General features: G+C 50.4%; 1 protein-coding gene across 1 annotated transcript in view; it reads right to left on the bottom strand.

Annotated features, from left to right (window-relative positions):
- The window catches only part of PTH1R (parathyroid hormone 1 receptor), a 129,314-nt gene extending 112,251 nt beyond the window's left edge, over positions 1-17,063 (bottom strand). The window contains exon 1 of the mRNA XM_009281023.1: positions 16,987-17,063. Coding sequence (XP_009279298.1) covers positions 16,987-17,061 — 75 coding nt within the window. The 5' untranslated portion in view covers positions 17,062-17,063. The remainder of the gene's footprint in view (positions 1-16,986) is intronic.
- Positions 17,064-17,169: the final 106 nt, after the last annotated feature.

Raw genomic sequence — 17,169 nt, 5'->3', positions numbered from 1 at the left:
ACTACGTGGAGGCAAATGAATTGAGCCTTCATTGCCTATGTAGAGTGAACTGAATCCCTCCCCAGGCTCATTGTTGTGCTGGCTGGAGCTCCATGGACAAGCTCAGACCACAAAGCCCAGGCAGACACCTAGACATCGCAGAGCAGGCAAGAGGAGTCTCCTGCTCAGGATGCCCAGGGGAAGGGGGGGATGAACCTGCACCAGAGCACAAGGCAGTCTCTGCTTCTAAAAGCTTCCAGCTCCAACACAGCCAAGAGGAAACAGGAGCACTTGGAGGAGAAAGGGGCTTCCTAAGTATCCCCCTGTGAGATGCTCACACAGCTAATTGCAATACCTGCGCTCACTTACTCCAAGACAGTCTCTGCATTCCCCAGAGACCACTTTTAGCTCTGGGGTTCTTACTGTGGCTGTCCTCTTTTAGTCATGTTCAGGACTTTTTTTTTTTTTTTTTTTTAATTTGTAATTCATGCACAAAATGCAGGGTTTTGCTCTTTCCAAAGGTGCATTTCCCAAACCTAAACATGAAAACTTCAGCGCCAAGATCTCCTAACTCAGAACATCACAAACGCAACATAAGACCAAATTATCCCTGAAACACTGAACAAATGAAACCAATTTTCTTTTGAGGTATTTGCAGAAGAACACCTATTCATATACAAACAAAACAAACAGCAGTAATCCCCGGAGGAGTAAAAATGCAGTTTTCTTTTAATTTGCCCTGACACTTTCCTCTACCACACAGTGACTGGCTAGACGATGAACGTGAAAAACAGCAAAAGAGCTTTTACTTTCAGTAACTCTCCCAAACTCTTTAGACATCTACTTTGTCAACTCCTTCCAGAGGATGACTTGCTGAAGGACACGCAGGAAGAAGAGAATAGTATTTTCTTACTTATTTCCCCCTATCCTTTAAGGACATGGATAGCCAGCCATGCATCAGGACTGTGAGTTCTCACTGCTTTATCTGGTGTTTTTTAAGTCTGGTTTTCTTTCAGCCTTAGCTTCTGGGAGTCATGTGTTGGGGGACACACAGCTCGCATTTAAAATAAAAGCAAGCATGTACCTGCCCTGGTAGCAGAAAGAAGCTGGAGACGATTAACTCCAGAGTGCCAGAATAAGGGGAGAAAAAGGAAGAGAAATAAAAACTTCCCCTTTTTGAAAAGCTCATGGTATTTTAAGCAACTGTCATAATTTTGGGAATATTTTCCACCCGTAGTCATTCAAATGGGTTGCTAAGGCAGCGTCTCTTTCACTGCAGCACTGGGTGCTACCTGTAACCCTCTTTCATTAGGAGGAGAAAGAGATGTCCATTGTACTGCAGAGGCTGAAGAGGCTTTTTTTCTACATGGCAGAGGGAAAAAGACTTACACGGTCAATTGTTGGCATCAACTGGCAAAATAAATTCAGAGCAGACTGTTCACGGAAACCGGGAAGCCTTTGAGAACATCCTGCTGATGCCGCTAACCACGATTCCATAAACGCAACACTATTGTCTTAAAAACAGGGAGGATGGCCTAAAGCCCACTCTAGTTAAAAGATGCAATAATAAAACTACAAAACCAGAAACAGGTAAAGAACAGGAAAAAAGAGGAGGAAGATGCAACGCTAAGCCAACAGGCCTGGGCTTTGCCTTGTAGGGTGGCCTACCACCTCCTCTTTGGAGGTGGCTGATGGCTGCCTAGACCACAGGCAGAAGCAGCTTGTGTCAGTCTGCACTGATGGGACCTGGTAGACAGACATGGAGTCTCCTGAGGGCTGCTCTGCCTCTGTCCGACCCAGTGATTCAGCTTGCCTCACTGCAGATATCCATGGTATCATGAGCTCACCACCTGGGCTCTCCTGAGAGTAGGGCAGAAATCAGTGACGTCATGGTGTCTTATCTGCTTCCCTTTAGGTGCCTGCTGTAGCATCTCTCTCCTTGCTGGATCTCTGCTGCCTATGGAGGAAAACTGGGTTACCTCCCTCCCTTGGAGATGGAGAGGCTGTGGCCTCCAAAAGCAGGTGAGATCCATCTCATCTGATGTCCAAGCAAGTCTGACAGTGTCATGGTCAACCCCACGCTTGCTATGGGGACTCCTGCCTCCCTCTAGGCAGCAGAGATAGAAGGGAAAACACAACTTCACATAGCCAAGGTGTCCCCACGAATCCCTCACAGCACGCTCAGGTCTTGATCGCAAACACAGACCCCTCTCCCTCCTCACACTCTCCACTCCCCCCCCAGCCTTGTGCATTTGCAGCGTGGTGTTACGGTCCCTTTCCCACCCTGGGATGCCCTGTGCTGGACATGGGTGGGCCAGCTCTGCTGCTTGTGTTGTCAGGGACTGGGAGGATAGAGGGGTGGAGGGGAGCTCTGAGGCTGGGGACCACAACAGGTTTCTCCGAGGGCAGTCCCCAGATGTGGCTGCACCCTGGCTGGTACCCCTCTGTCTTCATATGACTTGCCATAGCAGATCCCCCGATCTTCTCCCATTCTGTGAGGTCACCTATGGTGTCCTGTGATGTGCGGGGAGAAACCAGCATGGAAAGCTCTGCAAGCTTCCCAAAACCCAAACCAGAACTCCTGACAGCTTTCCTTAGACTTTGTAACACCTACTATCATCTAAAAGCCAGATGCAGCTGAGAGCCTGTTTCATGCTGCCTTGGAAAGCAAAGCAGCCTCAAAGACAGGGACAATGAAGGGGCCCTGTCTCCCCTAGTCCCCGCTTCCCAGGAACAGGAATCCCATTTATTTCATTTCTCTCCCAAGCTCCTGGCCCAGCCTTTAGGGCCCTGCCTTCCCACCCTCCTCTGCCACTTCTCCTGCCTGGTTGGTGTAATTAATTTTCATGCTCTCATACCCTCGCTTTCTTGCCAGCGCTTGTAGGAAGGGATGTGCAGCGAACTCCCTGCACAGAGGATGCAAGAGGCAAGGCAAAAGCTCAGCAGGCAGGTTATAAAGCAGGCAGCCCTCTCATCTCGTGCTCCTGTAGGCAGAGCAGCCAGGAAATCCACGGAGAGGGTCTCTCCCCCCCCCCCTTTTCCTCTCTCTCTCTCTCTTTCCTTTCTTTCTTTCTTTCTTTCTATTTTTTTCCCTCTTCCCTTCACCTTTCCTTTCCCGCCCCCATCAGCAGCCGCCTCCCCAGCCCGTCCCCCGTCCCTCCCGGCACCACGCCTCCTGGAACGTCGCAGCTCCGCTCTTTCATGAGCAGTGTGTGGTATTATGACTCCGGTGATGCTGAGCCCTGCCAGCATGCCTCAAACCACAGGTATCTGACCCCGTCCCAAGCCCCATAACACTGATTAATGTCCTGATTCACAACCCGATAGGGTCGGCACCATCGGTGGCCGAGACGGGACACCACCCCACTCCCCGCTCTCTCCTCTCCTCCCTGCAGACCCCTTCTCCCTTTGCTCAGGGAGTGTGTGGGGGGGTTCAGTTCCAAAAAAACCAGGCGGCAGCAACCGCGGGCAGGGAGCGCGGGAGCTGCCAGCGGCGGCCGGGAGCTGTACATGGTCAGGGTGCCGTTACAACAAGGCCAGCTCTGTGATTACGGCACATTAAGCTCTCAGTGCGATGCAGGCAGCTCTGGGGCATGACGTTCTTCCCTGCTCCAGCTAGTCAGCTCCGGCATCCCCACCCCATCTCCCCCTTTTTCTGGGCATGGAGGGGAGGCACTGGAGGGCTTGACGTGCTGCTTCTCTGGAGCTGAGGGCAGCCATGGCCTCAGAGCCGTTGGGGAAGGTGCAGCGGGGAGAAAAGCTGCAGTGGCTGTGCATGCCCCGGCGGGAGATGGAGGGGAGGGAGGAGGAACGGTCCCTGGAGCAAAAAATACAGGCTGCGACCCATTGCAAGAGGCCAAATCAACCCTGGAGCACGTTGCAATGGGGCATCCAAGCATCTTGCTGTCAGGATAGAGGCATCCCCACACTCCAGGGCTACTGGGTGGTGGCTGGTGGTGGGAGTCCCAACAGAGCCCTGTTTTGGGGCTGTTGATGGCTCAGATGTAACAGTAGCAGGGATCGAGCCAGGCACCCATGGAGTGGGACCTGCTGCAGTGTGGGATCCCTCCCATGGGACCACAAGCATCAGCTAATCCTGTGTGAGAAAATAAATCAGCTGGGTCCTGTTCTCTGCCCCCTTTGACCGTGCCCACGTCCATATGTCTGCAATATCTTTTTCCCAAAGCAGTGTGGCCTCATCCAAACCACCTCCCACAACCCACTGTACACCTGAAATGTGTCTAAGCATTATTTGGGGTGGTGCAAGCTGGTAAGAGCTAAAGACAGGCCAAGGAGCGTGCTGGCAGTAAAACAGCATGGAGGATCGCAGGACAGCGCTTCAGACCTGGCCTGCCTGTTTTTACTTATTAGTGAAGGTAAAGCCCTGTCAGCTGGGAGTTTCTTCAGGCAGCGCCAAAATCTCGTCTGTCCTCTCTTGTCCATCCTTCTCCCTGGGCTGGAGGAACATCCCTGGTCCTCAATACCTCCTCTTCCTTGGCCAGCTCAAAAGGAGCCCCTTGCCCCATCAAAGCACTGCCAGCCCTTGGGATGGGACCTACCCCCTCCCTGTACGCTTGCACATCCCCCTGCCCTGTTCCAGGGTTCAAATACCAACCCAAGGCTTTAAGCTAAGGCCTTGGACCCTCCCCAAAAGGGTCTTATCTCCTGCCGTCTCATGACCTGTCTTCACTAGAAATATCCTCTTTATATCCCAGCAAGCCAGAGATAACCAGCTTTGCCTTCTTGGGCACCATCTGTTTCCAGCCAGGAGCGGGTGATTTGTAGGAGGCGTGGGACCTGTTCTAGTGTCTGTCACACTCCTTTTCCCCATCCGTACAGCAACAAGACTGGAAGAGGAGACACAAAATGCTGGGATATTATGGGTCAAACAGCCTTCTCTTCCCAACTCATTCTGCTTTGCATTCTTCTGCAGGCTTTCCGGGAAACACAGGACTCCCAACCTGATGCTTTTGGAGGCATGAACTACAGATCTTTGCCTGGTCCACTTTCTACAGGGTGTTAACTCTGAACCCTAAGGAGGTACTTCCCAATGGAGTATTCTTCCCTTCCATTACATTTTAGATGTCCATTTTGAAAGCTGGGGGCTTAGGGCCAGCAGTAGGTTAAGAAACAATGGTGTTACCAAGAGGCAAAGGGGAAAGTGATGAATAAGGAAATTCAGAAGAGAAGCAAAGGCTACCGCCACAGCAGTGAGACAACGCATAATTGGTTCTCCTGGAGGACTAACAGTGCTGATAACGAAGGCTGGCACTGTCAGCAGAGTAGACACCAGGCTGGAAAAGGACTTGCATGCCTAGGTCTACTAGGTCTCTGTGCACACCCTATGGACTCCCACCCATGCATGTGCCCAGCAACAGTGCTGATGGCTATTATGCAACAGATTTGGCTGCGTTGCAATTACAGGAGGGATGGGTGATTCGCCTCCGCGTCAGCAGAAACAGGAAAAGTGGGAAATGGAAGGACGCAAGCATCCACCGAGGCAGGCTGCAAGGGCTGGGCTGTCTGCTCCTACTCCACCTCAGGCGTCTCCTCCACCCAGCTGGGTTCATGGGATGGCAGTCTGTTCACCTTTTGGCTTGGCCATTGTTCTGCTTATCTGGGTAACTCAGAGCCCTTATTGCCCCAGGAAGTGCTGAGTCAGGTCAGCCAAACAGGTGCCCACATTGACCTCTATGGAGATCCTCTTTGTGGTCAGGCTTGTTGGCACAGAACCAGGGCCGGATCCTTACCTGGGTGCAAAACAAGAGCTGTCTCTGTTCCATTTTCACCAGCTGAAGCACACTTCCCCCCCCGCTCCTCCATAAACCTGAGTCATCTTTTGCTGATGACAGAGTAAATTAGGAGCATACAGTAGCTGTGACTTTGAATGGCATGATTTCCCATTTCCAGTCCTACAAAATATGTGCAAAAGGCACTTAAAGTTCAATTTGTTGATCACACCGACGTTGTCAATGACACCAAGGGATGCAAGGGCAAAATCAGTATAAAAATTTGGGAAGGAGAGAAGACAAAGCGATCATCTACTGCACAGTCTGCTTTAAACACTGATGCTAAATTTGCTCAAATCTCATAGATTCAGATATCATGATTTGGCATCTTTTAAGAATGGACCCAAATCCACAGCTGAATCCAGCCCTGTCCTGTGGTTTGAAAAATCCAGCCTGCCAGCACGCTTATCATCCTTCCCCACCACCACCATAGCCAGAAACAAGAGCGACACTCCCCCCTTTCAGATCCCCCCCACAAATTGCTCTCGTTTAAATGCTTTCAAGAAGGCATTCATTGCACAAGGCAGCCAGCCACAAAAGAAGCTACTGAAGCATGGCCGAACATGGTTTGGAGAAGCATCTGGAAACTGCGGGCTTGTCATCCAACCCAGATCTCTCAATTTGCAGAATCTTTTCCCTTCCCGTCCAGATGCAACCCAGGGCCAGGAGACCAGGACCAGCATGTGCCAGTTGGGCTTCTCCAATTTACCTTCCATCTCTCTCCTTATTTCCCTGCAGTGACACTGATTGACATCAGATGAGACTCTCTTGGCCCTTCTGCACTCCACAGGAACACCGCTGATTTACGCCAGCAGAAGGCTCTGGCCCCTTGAGCTTTGTGGTTTCTATGATGAGGTTAAGGCAAATCACAGAGAAAATCTGATCCCAGGAATGAAACAAAAAAAACCCAACAAACATGCTTCATTGTGGTGGTGAAAGGCTGACGGAGAAACACCAGTCATGGTGGGAAATGAATTGGAAATGAAGCTGGTACTCTGCAGTGGGATCATATGGTGGGATGCTCTGAGACTGTTTAACAATGCTACGGCATGAGTCAGAGCCGCACAGTTATACCCGCACGCTCGCTTGTATATACACGCATACATAACAGTTTTGTACCAAATCCTGTGTCTTTGTCAGCTGAGGAAATAAGACCTTGAGGCCCACCCAGGTTCTGTGGGGTGCAGTCACAGACGATCTGTGGCAGGAGGCTCCGCAGCTGAGCGGGTCCCCTGAGGCTATGGGGCAGCTCTGAGATGCACGCGCACCCATTGCTGACATCTAACGCCAAGCGAGGGAAATCAGCCCTATCCTGCTTTGTCCCCATCCAGCGGCTGGCCTGGGTAAACAGTCCTGGTAATTTAGCACAAGTGAAAACAAGCCATGTCTGCATTAGATACAGTGCATCAGACCCTCTGACCACCTACTGGTGTGTGTTTTAGCAACCACAGCTATTTAGACTGGGAAAACGTTTCCACCTCAGTGCCTATAGAGCCATCTCTCTCTCTTTTATCCTTTTCTGGGAAGAACAATAAAAATAAACCATGTTTCCAAATGCACAGAGTCCACCTTCACTCCGCACAAGTCCTCTGTGCCTTTGCTGCACATACAGAGCAAGAAATACCTGAAGGCACACAGAAAGTCAATGGGAGAGCTAAATCTCAACTCCTGGTCCCCTCTCCTTACTGAAGAGGCCATTTTAGAGGAAGCAATTCAGTGAGTGTAACCTCGAGGGCACTGGAAGAAAACACAAGCTCAGAGAAAATGTCAACTCTGAGAGGTTAAAAGGCTTCATAAACTGATGGCTCTTGATAAAGCCAGCAATTCTAGCTTTTGAAGCTCTATATGTTAGTCGACTCGTAGCAGTCCCACCTCTTACCAGCTCTCTCCCACTTCTATTTTAAATTTGTTTTGCTGTATTTTTACTAAGCTGAGTGAAATTGCTAACCACGAAATAGATACGCTACGTAATGTTGCTTTATTGATCTTACTCTTCGAATGCGGCCAGGAGAAACAGGTCATTTCCTTGCAACCACTCGCCATAGCCGGTGTCTCAAAGCTACTTTAACTCTGATTGCTCAATGTCTGAAAGGAGAAGCGGTTTGGGATGCAGGAGTCGAGAAGAAAGTCAAGGTAACACTGAGGCGAGGCAGGGGTTTAGGCAATAAAAGTGGGATAGATGGAAATAGCATGTGAAGTTCATGGAAATCAGTCCAGTGGTTTCACTGAATTTTGGAATCTGATTTGTATCTTTGCAAAACAAAAGAGGCTACTGGCTATTTGCTCCTGGAAGAGATCAGGCATTGCCTAATGTGTTTTAATTCACAAGATCAATGAGCTAATTACTCTGTGAGTCAGCCCATGGTTTCCTACAGCTGAGCCATCTCAGGAGCCCTTGGCCTCACTGTGTCACTAAATAAAGTGGGTTAGAGACTATTCTCAGGTCTTGCAGGCAAGGGAAGCTGTCGTGGCATGGTCTGGGTGTATGAGTCAGTCAGCCTTGTCTTTTGGTGGGCTTCAATGTGCCTACAGGGAGTGGTCTGAATGCAGCCCCATGTGCCTTCCAGGGTGGTCAGAAATGCTGATTTCTTTCTCCCTAGCCTTGTGAAAGAAAGGCCAAAGACAGGGACAGAAATGACAGAGCAGGCTGTCATCACGACGGGGAAACAGAGCAGGGGAACAGCACGGGGCAGGAAAGTGTGAACAAAATCAGGTTCAAACAACGCTCCCGGGTCCAGCAGTCCCAGCCTTCCTGGGCAAAGCGGGGCCAGGGTGCCTCCAGCTTCTGAAACCCTCCTTTTCCTCCTGAGTTAAGAAATGCCCCACTGCGTGTCTGCTACCGGCACCGTTCCTGTGCTTAGTGTACGGGATGGGCTCAGAGCTCTCCCGGGATGCTGCACTCCCTCGAGTGCCCAAGGAGTGTAAACCAGCTGAATAAATCAAGGCAACGAGATGATGATTAAATAACTTGCTAGTGGTCCTAAACACTGGCAGAGTCCCCCAAAGCGCCACTGAGTCTCAGTTAATTGATCATTTGTCCTCTGCTATGTGTCCAAGAGATGGTAGTTCCCTACCATCTGCTGCTCCTTACAAAGTGCCTCATCCCTTAACCCACGGCAAGCATGCGCTAGGTTTTGCGTACCACTTACTTCTCTGTTAAAATACACAGAAGAAAAAAACCATTTAGGTCCCAAGCTGAAGTTCAGTAAAGGGAAGAGAAGGTTTCTAAGGACACCCAGTGACTTTCAAACCTGCGTTTACAGATGCAATAGAGGCTGCTTCTTGCTCTCAGTGTGGCAAGACCAAGCAGATAAATACACTGAAATGCTTGGAGAGAGGGGAAGGGAGGCAGAAGTAAAGATAACATCGAGAAACCCTGATTAGCAACAGGGCAGCCATGTGAAAAATGAGATAACCAGCCTGCCGTGGGTGCTGAGACAGCAACTCCTGTCTCCAGCCCTTGCCCCAGACACTGATCTAGGAGGAGGTCTTTTCCGAGAGGCCAAGTCTCCTTTTGATGAGCTACCCTTATCTGACAGACGGCTGGTACTCGAGGTCATTACGGTAGAAAGACTTAAAGACACCAAACACCTTTGGACTTTGAAGGCTCATTTGTTCTGCGCTTTGATAGCGTCAGAGAGGTAGGCGAGCGCAGGATGGCTGTGCTGCCTACTCCTGCCTGGCTCAACACCTTCCTCGACTTGGACGTAGGGGGAATGGTTTGGCCTGACCATTTCACTGTCCCTGCAAGCAACAGACCAGAAAGCAGGTAAGTAGGTATGAACTGTGTGGTATCTCAGCTTGTCTGGGCCACTTCTGAGTCTTGGAAGTCCCTGGTTATGTCTGTATTGCTAAGTACAAGGGCTGGGTTCTGTCCTCCGGCCCTGACACCAAGCAGCACAACACACCTCGTGTCTACAAGCCTAAACTCAATTTTTTTCCCTAAAAAAAGAGTATGGTCACATCCAATACCCCTGACCTGTGTTATCCTGAACCATCACTTGGCACCATCTGCAGGGCTCGTCTGCTCAGACAAAAACTCTGCCAAGAAGTGTGCTAATGATCAGATGGTGTGGCTGATGGAGGGGAGGTTCAGAGGTAGCACGGAGCCTACGATGAACTTGGCTGCTGGCCCTATGGCTCACGTTGCTCTACGCGTGTTTATTGCCAAGGAGCAGAAGGTACAACAGGGCGCACGGCAGGCCTGGGACGGGGTGTGCATCTCAAAAAGAGGATTTGGGGGGGCTTTATGCCAGAGTAACATGACTGTACAACCATGGCGTCAGGGTGAACCTGCACACATTGCTGGCCGCTCATCCCTTCTTGTCCCCACTTCTGTGACCCAATCTCTACCTCACGTGTCTCGGGGACTCATCTGAGCCTTTGCTGTGCAGATGCAATTCACTGACCCAGCAACAAACCTTCTCCTACGTTTATTTTCTTTTTTCCATCTTTGGTAGAATTTAGTTGGTTAGTTTGGTGCCAGCTCAGTGAGCTGAATCAGCTCACGGAGGGGTGCACACGGTCAGGAGGGAAGGAGGGAGACAGGAGCACAATCCCTGTGCTGCTGAAATGCCTTGAACCAGGGATGCTGGAGGAGTGAGAGGGAAAAGGGGCAGAGAAGTCCACCTTCTGCTTTGCTGGATAAAGGGAAAAACATGTGACAAGAAAGACAGACCAGCCTTGCAGAAGATTTCAACAACCGAAACATCACCTGAATGCTGTCAGAGGAATTTGTGTTACAGGAGGATCGAAGTATGACCTGATAAGAGGGAGCCATCAGTCCAGAATTTTCCATTCTTGAAAATAGCATTTCTGGAAGTCAATCCAAGCTAAGCCTCCGAAGGGAGAGGAAAACCCTAAAACACAGAGCCCCTCTAATCACTGCCAAGGGTCAGCCTGGCCTCAGTGGAAATAAAGGGGTTAATGCCAAGCCAGGTGCACCGAGCATGAGTTCGGGTGTTTTCTTCCCATGACACAAGACAGCAAAGCTCAGTCTGACCCAGCAGGTATTCTGCTGGCTGAGTTTCAGCCCCACGTGTAATTCTTTTATTACCGTGTCATGAAAGGCGCAACACAAAGATCATCTTTAGTACACCAGCTCTTGCAAGAGCAGCTGAAGTTTGAGGTGTTATGGGTCAAGATAGCCAAATGAGACTATAACAGCCAAGTGGATGCAGAGGGAGAAAGCAAATTCGCCATATCAGGGCAAAATATCTTTGATGTGGTCTAATCTAACACAGGCTGATGCTGTTCTTCCTTTCGGTCAGGGCTTGCCCTAAGAAACCCATTTTCTTTGGTTTTTTTTTGTTATAATGGTTACTAATTGAGAGACGCTGAAACTTCACTTACAGCAGGGGCTGATCAGACAGAGAAACCCCTCTACGCTTGACCTTTTGCAGAGAAACAGCCCATCCGAAAGGGTGGGGGATCCCTGCTGGCTTCTCCCTTTGATCCGGACAGTGTCAGAGGGCAAAGAGGTTTGGCGGGATCAGAGCTCAAAAGGCTGAGACGAGCCCAGCAAGAGCCGTGGGGATCGGAGAGCTGCACAGTCTACTGAGTACCTAAATACACGCCGGACTTCCATCGCCCCCTCCCAGCGGTGTGGGATGAGGATTGAGCCACTCGGCAGCAACGAGGACAAGTTCCCGGGAAGGGTTTAAGTCAGAGGCAGCCCTAGTCTGGCTCTGCTATTCCCTCCTTCTCGTCTTTAGGCACAAAGAAAATTCAGCGACTGGGGGGTTTAGCTGGAGCCATAGCTCTGCGACCGACTCCAGGGAGCAGGTTTTTCTCAGCCCTATATCTCAGTGCCAGGAGAGGTGCTTTACCACCTCACCCCACACTGCTCGGTCGGAGGCTGTATGGTAATAGATGTGATTTAGGGGTTTCAGTGTGATGAGTGTGGTGTCTGTGCCCCAAATAACTCTTTGAACCAGGGACTGATTTCTACTGAATTTGATCAAGTGGCTGAGCAGCGAGTTTCCCAAGCAGAGGGAAATCCTCCAGCCGGCATCTTTACACCCTAGGAGAGTCCCCTTATCAATAAACCCAGCCCAGGAAAAGAGACGATACGAGACACACAGCTGTGGGACGACTCTCAGACTCTCAGCATCGTTTTTCAAAGGGACGTGGGAGCGCAGGGCGGCGGTGGCAGGGGCAGCAGCTGTCTCTGCTTGAGCTGTCTGGGCTGGGGGTACCCCTCGCAGGGACTGCAGACACACCGCCCTCGCCGGAATAATCCCACTGATCTCAAAGCACCGCTCCGGGGCTATTTCTAGGAGGCCAGAAACCAAACAACAACTGCCTGGACCCGAAAGACGCACCTCAGATTTCATTTCCTCCAGCCTTGACCCCCCCTGTGCGCACAGTTGCCCTCTTGTTTTTCCTCTTCCCGATGCAAGAGGCTCCCACCAAACCCAGGCTGCTCAGGTCAGACTTGCCACCGGGCAGCTGAACTTTTTTTGGCTTGCATGGGATGAAATCCCAGCCCATGCATTACCCTGACGCGCAGGCTTGTTTGCTTTATATTTTGCGGTTGAGTATTTTATAGTCCAGGGATATCTGCTAATCCCGAAGTACAATAACAAAAATCGTATCTTTCATAAATACATGGGGCAGGGATGGGCACGCTCCCAAGCGTGTGCAGAGAAAAGAACATTTCAGGCATTGTTGTGCTGCACTTGGAGCTTGTCTTTATTTAACGAAGTTAGACAGCTAGTTGGGATTTGCAGGATCTCTATATAGCATTATTTTATTATTATTGTTCTTTTTATTATGGGGCGTATTCTGAGGCAGAATATGATTATCTTTCCCTTCCAGCTATAAATTATTCACCTTCAAATCCTTCCCCTTTCCAGATCCATGAAGATGTGGGTCTGATCAGAGGAACAACAAGAGACAAGTCAAAGAGCAAAACACTGACCAACGCCTCCTTAATCCTGCTGCTTTGCTGCCTGAGCACCAGGATCTCGGCTGGTTGGTGACCTGAGAATCGCTTTGGTGCGAACGAGAGTTTTTCCGATTTATACCGGACCTTCCTGCCGGAGATTAACACCAATGCTGGTGTGGATGCAGCTCCCTTGGGAATAAGGGCTGGGACCCTTCTGCAGGTGACCTGGCCGAGCTTGTCCCTGTTTTGGGTTACGTCTGCGAGAAAGGGCTCCACACCCCCTCCTGGCACCCCTTGAATTTCTGGGGGATCGCACCAGCTTCTCTGCAAAATCAGAGGGAAACTTCAGCATTGCCCAAGCAGCCTGAGTGGGGCCAGGGCTGGGGAGCCGCAGGCTGCAGCAAACAGAAAAGGGCTGAGACCGTGCTGTTGCCAAAATGCATCCCCCTAACGTGCAGCACCTTCCGCAAGGCACCGAGCACTGCTAAAAGGCAAGACCCCCCACAGTAGAGTGGAGGTCCCTTTTGCTGCCCATTTCACACCCTACACGGACCTGCTTCCCTGGGTCATGTTGAGCTCAGCCGACTGCAGCCGGCTCAGGCTGATACCCGTTTCCCAAAACGGAGCCTTTGTGATCCAAAGCCCTGCAGAAGGCTGGTGGCTTATTATTATTATATCATTATTATTATTATTATTACTACTATTATTATTATTATTCAGAATGTCTCCTCCAGTGACAACTGGGTTGGGGGCTGCCAGGTTGAGACTGGCAAGAGAAGGAAACAGTGAAAACCGAAGGGGTCAGCAGAGGAAACCATGGGGCTTTCTGCTGGGAGGTGGGACATGGGGAGATTTTTTTGCAAGGAGCTCTGGCAGCGCCTTTCAGATAAAATCACAGTGCCTGCATCTTAACTTCCATGCTCTGCTGATGTCAGACCCTACTTTTAAAGCTCCTTTCGCACACATCTTTTCAAGCCCATGTTTGCAGGGCTATCTGGCTCGGGCCAATCTTGCTTCCCTGGCCCTTGGACCAAATAGCAGAATTAACCCAAATTTACCCCCTCACCCTGCCAGATTTCAGGCACAAAGCGCTCAATCGACAAGTCAAATTCCCTTTGCTGTTTAAGCAGGTGTTAATCAGGCATATTCCCAGGGAAATGCTGGGGGAGAGCTTCTCTGGATTGCCAGGGGAGCTGGAGGACAGCAGAGCTTCACCCAGTACTTTACCCCAAATCAAAGTCTGTCCCTCTCAGCTGCCCCCCTAAAGCGCAGGGCAGGGATGCTGATCTCGCTATGGGTTTCGCGTGGCTGCAGGCTCACAGGAGGTCCACGGTTTCTGCACGGGTACATTTAACTCTGAGAGGACCCACTCCCACAGCATTTTTCCATGTGCCGAATTTCCCACTGTGGTTTACAGTTAATGCAGGGACACGCAGCCCGCATGCTGCGGAGACATGATTCAGCTGCCAGCGTCCTGCCCCATGATGTACCAGTGACACGGACAATCAAAGAAACCGTTTCCCACCCCTACTTCAGCACTCTTGCTGCAAAAAGTGCCTTTATTATCATCTTTGCCCGCTGACAAAAGGAACAATGGGAGTGACAGCTTCAGATTTAGGAGGCATCGTGCTCTGCCCTATCTCAGCATCACCAACCCTCAGATGCAAAGCAACCGAGCTGCGAAGAGCCCAGCAATTAGGGCCATGGCTCTCAAGACTCAAGTCTTCCAGCCTCAGACAGATGAATTGTGCCCTGAAGCTCTGAGTTGTCGGCTGCCTCAGTCTGCGGGAATTCTCCTGACTCAAACCCCACAGGAGAATTTTGCTTTGCTGTGCTGGGGGAGTGAAAGATCGGGTACCACTTTTAGCTTAGCCCAAAGCTGCCACGGAGCCTGTCTCTAAATTAAGTACTTGCATCCCCATCCCTGCAGCTACCCTCATTGATTTTTGCTTGTTGCTTCTAGGAGAGAGGCACTTGGTGACTTCTATTGATGGCAGCACATAAAACACACTCAGACCCGCTAGCCAAATATCAAGTATATATATGACCCTTCTTATAGTGTAGCTACCAAGACATCACCGTCCTGAAACATGCAGTCAATGCCATTCCGTGTTTTCAAAGTTCATTTAAAAATCAAGTTACTTTGGGAAAGAAGCAACAACAGCAAAAAAATATCAGGCTCTAGGCACCCTGCAAGTTGTTCCCTGCCTCACAAGTTGTTGTACAGTGGGATGACACGGGGCTGACCTTCTTATTCTGCCTAAGTAGATGACAGAAGGGACACACAACATCTCTGCAGCCCCTGAATTGTCAGGACAACTTTTCAAACCTTCTGGCAGCTCCTTCAGCTGTCAATAATGGGTTTGAAAAGCAAGGGAAGCGTCTGAAGCATGCACTTCAGCCTGGACCTAATTAAACCAAATGGGGTTTCTAGCGGCAGGACCCTAGATCAGTACAGGAGAGGAACAGGCTTTTGGAAACACAACAGAGCAAATACTCTTGTGCATTCCTCACCTAGCCCTTCCCAGCCAGTGTCCCTGCTTTCTTGCCCCTCTGTGATTCTGGCAGAGCTATTTGTGATTTACGCCCAGGTTTTACGCCCTGAGCTGGTGCACGGGGCACGCTCAGCTGCTGCAGCCATGAGCCCCTGTCGCCTACCAGCGCTGCTGAGCAAATCGCTTGTGATCTGAAAGTGTCTGTTGTGATGGGGGTATCAAAAATAAAATACCCACTGGGAACACGAGACAGCTGGAACTTGGTTCACTGGCTGGTCCTCTGCACCTTCTGCAGGTACCGGGATGTACTGGGAGAGGGGAGTAAACAGGGAATGGGACTGGAGACGCGCTCTGCAGCCTCGCCTGCCTTTTCTGAGTCCCGAAGTTTGCCGAGCGCCAATCTGGCTGTTTCACAAACCTGATTTTCATCGGTACCAACAGAGACACCAAAGCTAGCAGGAATTTTGGTGCTGACTTCAGCGGCAGCAGGGCTGTGGAGGTGGGGGGTAGCAGGTGCTACAGGACCCACCCTGTCATGATACGGCCCCAAAGTCAGACGTGGTCAGGGAGATGCTAATCCAACCCCAGAACAGGGGAGAAACCTCAACCGTCACTAAAACCTCAACAAATCTACAACTGGTCCTCCCAATTTCCCCAATTTTCTTTGGGTTTTGAAAGGTTTATTTGTGCTTAGAGATAGAGCAAGACAGGGATGGACTGCAACAATGATTGTTTCTCGAGGGGCTATTTCTTCTCATTTATTGATGAGATGTTTCCCTCTAGCACGATGCTGGACGTGTGGGGGAAATACCCCCCCTACCAGCCCTGCACAAGGTCCCAAGCAGTCCCTACCAAACCCAGGGGACAGGGCCCAGGGTGGTGGTTCCTGGAGGGTCGGGGAGGACCTGGATGGAGCCGGCGTCAGGGTGATTCCACTCCCTTTCAAACACATCTCCATCCCTCACGGAAAGCAGACACCGCTTTAGGTGGTGGCCGTGCCCCTTCCTACACCAGAAGGCACTGAGAAATGGCCAACAGCGGTGGTGATTCCAGGGATGGAGAAAGCAAGGAAAGCACATGTCAAAGCAGCGTGCCCATCAGTGGGTTAACATCTGGTGGCCGATTCCGTATGACATTTCCCTTCACTTCTGCAGAAGGGCTTCGGAGACCACTTGGGGTCTGCAGATCTTAGCCCGTTCCCCATCACCACCATCAAGGCAGTTTTGACAGACTTTAGCCCTTTTTGCTGCCTCTGTAAAGATATTCTGCCTCGGTGTGTGCAGGAACAGGTGAAAACAGTGCCAGGAAGCAACGGGTTAATACTACTTTCATGCTCCTGAGTGTAAACTGTCTGCAAACCCTGCACTCTAAGGTCCTCTCCAAATTTAATCCCAAAGAGGAAGGCACCGTTTCGCTGAGATTAAGCAGTTTTGCAGATTAAGAAGATAAAATTAAATTTGTCATCTTGGGGAGGGGGGGTGGAGTAAAAAAAGAAAAATAAAAAGAAAAGGAAGAGTTGCCTTTTACCCATAGATTCCTTTTAAATTATCCCCCAAACGCTTCCCCCAGTCCCCTGTCAAACTGCACGCGTTCCTGTCCGGAGGGGTTTAAAAGTGATTCAAACTCTTCGGGAAGCACAGACATTTTAATTTCATCTGGTGCAGCAACTCTTGAGACCAACTGCACACACTATCTGCCAGCGAAATAAACCACTGGGCTGAAAAAAAAACCCCAGCCCTCTGCCTTCTAAATCCTTGATACAGTAAATTACTCATCAAGGAAACAGCCGCGCAGATCGTTCAAGAATGCGAAGGGAAAAGATTGAGGGACTCACCAGAGCGTAGACTGAACTCAATACGGAGCAGCAGAGGATCAAACCCAGACTGTGATAAACCAGATATGATCCCATATCCAAGAGGCTTCTTCCAGCATCCAAGCTCGCTCAGGGAAGTAGGAGGACGAGAGGTCCTTCCAGCGCTCCGGTTGCAGATGATTTCTCTTTCTCCTTCCCTCCCGC

This window comes from Aptenodytes forsteri, unplaced genomic scaffold (assembly GCF_000699145.1).
Source record: "Aptenodytes forsteri isolate BGI_AS27 unplaced genomic scaffold, ASM69914v1 Scaffold52, whole genome shotgun sequence".
Taxonomy (NCBI): Eukaryota; Metazoa; Chordata; class Aves; order Sphenisciformes; family Spheniscidae; genus Aptenodytes; species Aptenodytes forsteri.
The sequence above is the reverse complement of the archived record's forward strand: the minus strand, read 5'-3'. Positions and strand labels throughout refer to the sequence as shown.